Source organism: Otolemur garnettii, unplaced genomic scaffold (assembly GCF_000181295.1).
Source record: "Otolemur garnettii isolate 467f Iridium unplaced genomic scaffold, OtoGar3 scaffold00013, whole genome shotgun sequence".
NCBI classification, from domain to species: Eukaryota; Metazoa; Chordata; class Mammalia; order Primates; family Galagidae; genus Otolemur; species Otolemur garnettii.
In genome coordinates, this window is record NW_003852408.1 from 2,153,444 (window position 1) to 2,155,988 (window position 2,545).

Below are 2,545 nucleotides of genomic sequence, written 5' to 3' on the forward strand. Positions count from 1 at the left end.
GAGCCTATACTCTGTATTTCAATTGCCTTAAAAGTAAAATAAAACTGGCTCGGTGCCTGTAGCACAGTGGTTATGGTGCCAGCCACATGGACCTAGACTGGTGGGTTTAAGGCCCCCCTAGGGCCTGCTAAATAACAATGACAACTAGAACAAAAAAATAACCAGGCGTTGTGGTGGGGGCCTGTAGTCCCGGCTACTTGGCAGGCTGAGGCAAGAGAATCATCTAAGCCCAAGAGTTGGAGGTTGCTGTGAGGTGTGACGCCACAGCACTCTACTGAGAGCAATAGTTAGACTGTCTCAAAAAAAAAAAAGTAAAATGAAACTATTAATAACCATCTAAGTCACAAGTTTTTAAGTCCATGATAAAAATGTCTGAAGAGGCAACCAATAAGCTGCGTGTTACTAAATATGCATTAATGTATTTCAGTCATAACTGTTACTGCTAACTGCTGTGATGTCAGCTTCAGACGGTTGAGAGGCTGATCCTCAAGTGCCACTCCCCGGCTCCTAGTGTAAGCTGTACCTGTGTTACTCGTAGAACTCTCAGGCAGAGGTTTCCTTCTCGCTGAAAATGACTTTGACACTAACATATTCTTCGCTCAGAGTGTAGGCATTCAGGCTAACACCCTTAAGGGCTTAGAAACCATCCTGGCACTCCGCCCTTAATGGCTGTTTTTACGACCTCTATTTACTTTCCTTTAGGTCCACTGACAAGAGAGAGCTTCCAGACGCGTCACCGCCCACCAGCTCCTCGAACTTTGCTCTTGTTCGCAATCCAAGCTAACGCAACCACCTGGTGTCGCAAGTAACCTCTGCCTCGGCCTCCAGCCCAAGTCCACATCTACACTCGTGTCCAGCCAGCGCAGGCTCACCACCTGGGTCCCCAACTCAAGACCCCGCCCCCCGACTGGGATACTGCCCGCCCCTCCCCGAGGTGCGGCCCGGGATTGGCCGAGGGGTGGCATGGGTTCTGGTTGGCCCAGGAGGGGTCACGTGGGCGCCGTGGCCTCGAGGGCGGTCTCTGTCTCTGGTGTCAGGTTTTGGGCAGCTGCAGGTAGGGCGCGCCCGGCCTGTCGGCGGTAGCTGCGGCTTTGGCTCACCTGGAGTGTCCCGCCCACGTCAGTCGCGCGCGGTGGCCTGCAGGGTGCCAGCCCCTCGGGCCCTTCCCGGGCTCTGGGAGGGCGGGGCCCTACATCAGCGACCACCTTAAAAGAGGAGAACCCGTTGGGAACAAGCTATGCGGGTAAACTTGGGGAATGGTGGTGACAGATTGTGGCTTCAGACTTAAATTCTGATGGAGGTAGTGATGGAAGCAGCTCCAGTTTACACTGAGTTCTCTGGCTCAAGAGGTAAAAGCTCTTGAATTTACTGTAGATACTGTTTTTAACCCCATATGGGGGCTTGCTTTTGTCCCTGGGTGCTTCCATTTGAGTAGTGTGTAGTGAAATTAATTTTTTTTGTAAGTCAAAGATACCTGAAAACGTGAGGAAGGGAGCAGAATGAGAGGAGAAGGGAGAAATTCTGCTATTTTCCCCTTGATTGTGGCAAAAGAGGAGATAATGGGAAACATGACCTATGACATACACCAAAAATTACTTTCTGTTTTTCTACCTATTTTATATTCGCTGATGTGAGTAGAAAATTCTAAATGAAAACAAAAAGTTACGACAAAGCTTAACGCATTTTTACAGATACAGACTTAACTATTGCAACTACTATGGACAAAATGTGCATGATGTGGAATGTTGAAGGCAGGCCTTGTGATGTGCCTAATAATCTTGTCCATTTTAAGCAGGGAGAAAATCAAAGTGAACTGGAGAAAATGAATCTTTCTCCTAAGGAGACAGAAGTTAGGGAAAATGAGATGTCAGAAGATAAGGACAATGGCAGTGGAGATGAGGTAATGACGTGTACAATGTTGGCTGGGCATGGTGGTTCATCTCTGTAATCCTAGCAACTCTGGGAGGCTGAGGCAGGTGGATTGCTTGAGCTCAGGAGTTTGAGACCAGCCTGAGCAAAAATGAGACCCCATCTCTACTAAAAATAGAAAAAACTGAGGCAAGAGGATCACTTGAACCCAAGCTGGAGGTTGCTGTGAGCTATGACATCATGGCACTCTACCTAGGGTGACAGCTGGAGACTCTGTCTTAAAAAAAAAAAAGGACATGTACAATTTGAGCAGTATAACTTTTATTAATGTCAGCAATCAAAATCCAGAGTAAAGCAGTTAAACTGTACTGTTTAATCTCAAAAAACGGTATTGTGAGTACTTTCCAACTAGTTTTGTAAGTCCACCCTAAACTTAATACCAAAGTCTGACAAGGTCATTTTGAGAAAAGGAATCTCATACCACTCTTTACTCATGAGCAAAGATACAAAAATCTAAACAAAATCTCAGCAAACGGAATATTAACATTATTTAAAAAGAGTAATGTGTCTTAATGCCTTGTGGCCAGGTGCAGCTTATTTGGGGATTGTAAAGTTGTTTTAGGCCTGAAAAGTGATATTAGTTTAAAAGAAAGTCTCTTGATTCTTTTTTTTTTTT

General features: G+C 45.9%; 1 protein-coding gene across 1 annotated transcript in view; it reads left to right on the forward strand.

The window, feature by feature from the left end:
* The first annotated feature begins 1,057 nt into the window (after positions 1-1,057).
* Positions 1,058-2,545, forward strand: part of LOC111723587 (putative uncharacterized protein encoded by LINC00471) — a 7,290-nt gene continuing 5,802 nt past the window's right edge. The window contains exons 1-2 of the mRNA XM_023510363.1: positions 1,058-1,243; positions 1,796-1,900. Coding sequence (XP_023366131.1) covers positions 1,238-1,243; positions 1,796-1,900 — 111 coding nt within the window. The 5' untranslated portion in view covers positions 1,058-1,237. The remainder of the gene's footprint in view (positions 1,244-1,795; positions 1,901-2,545) is intronic.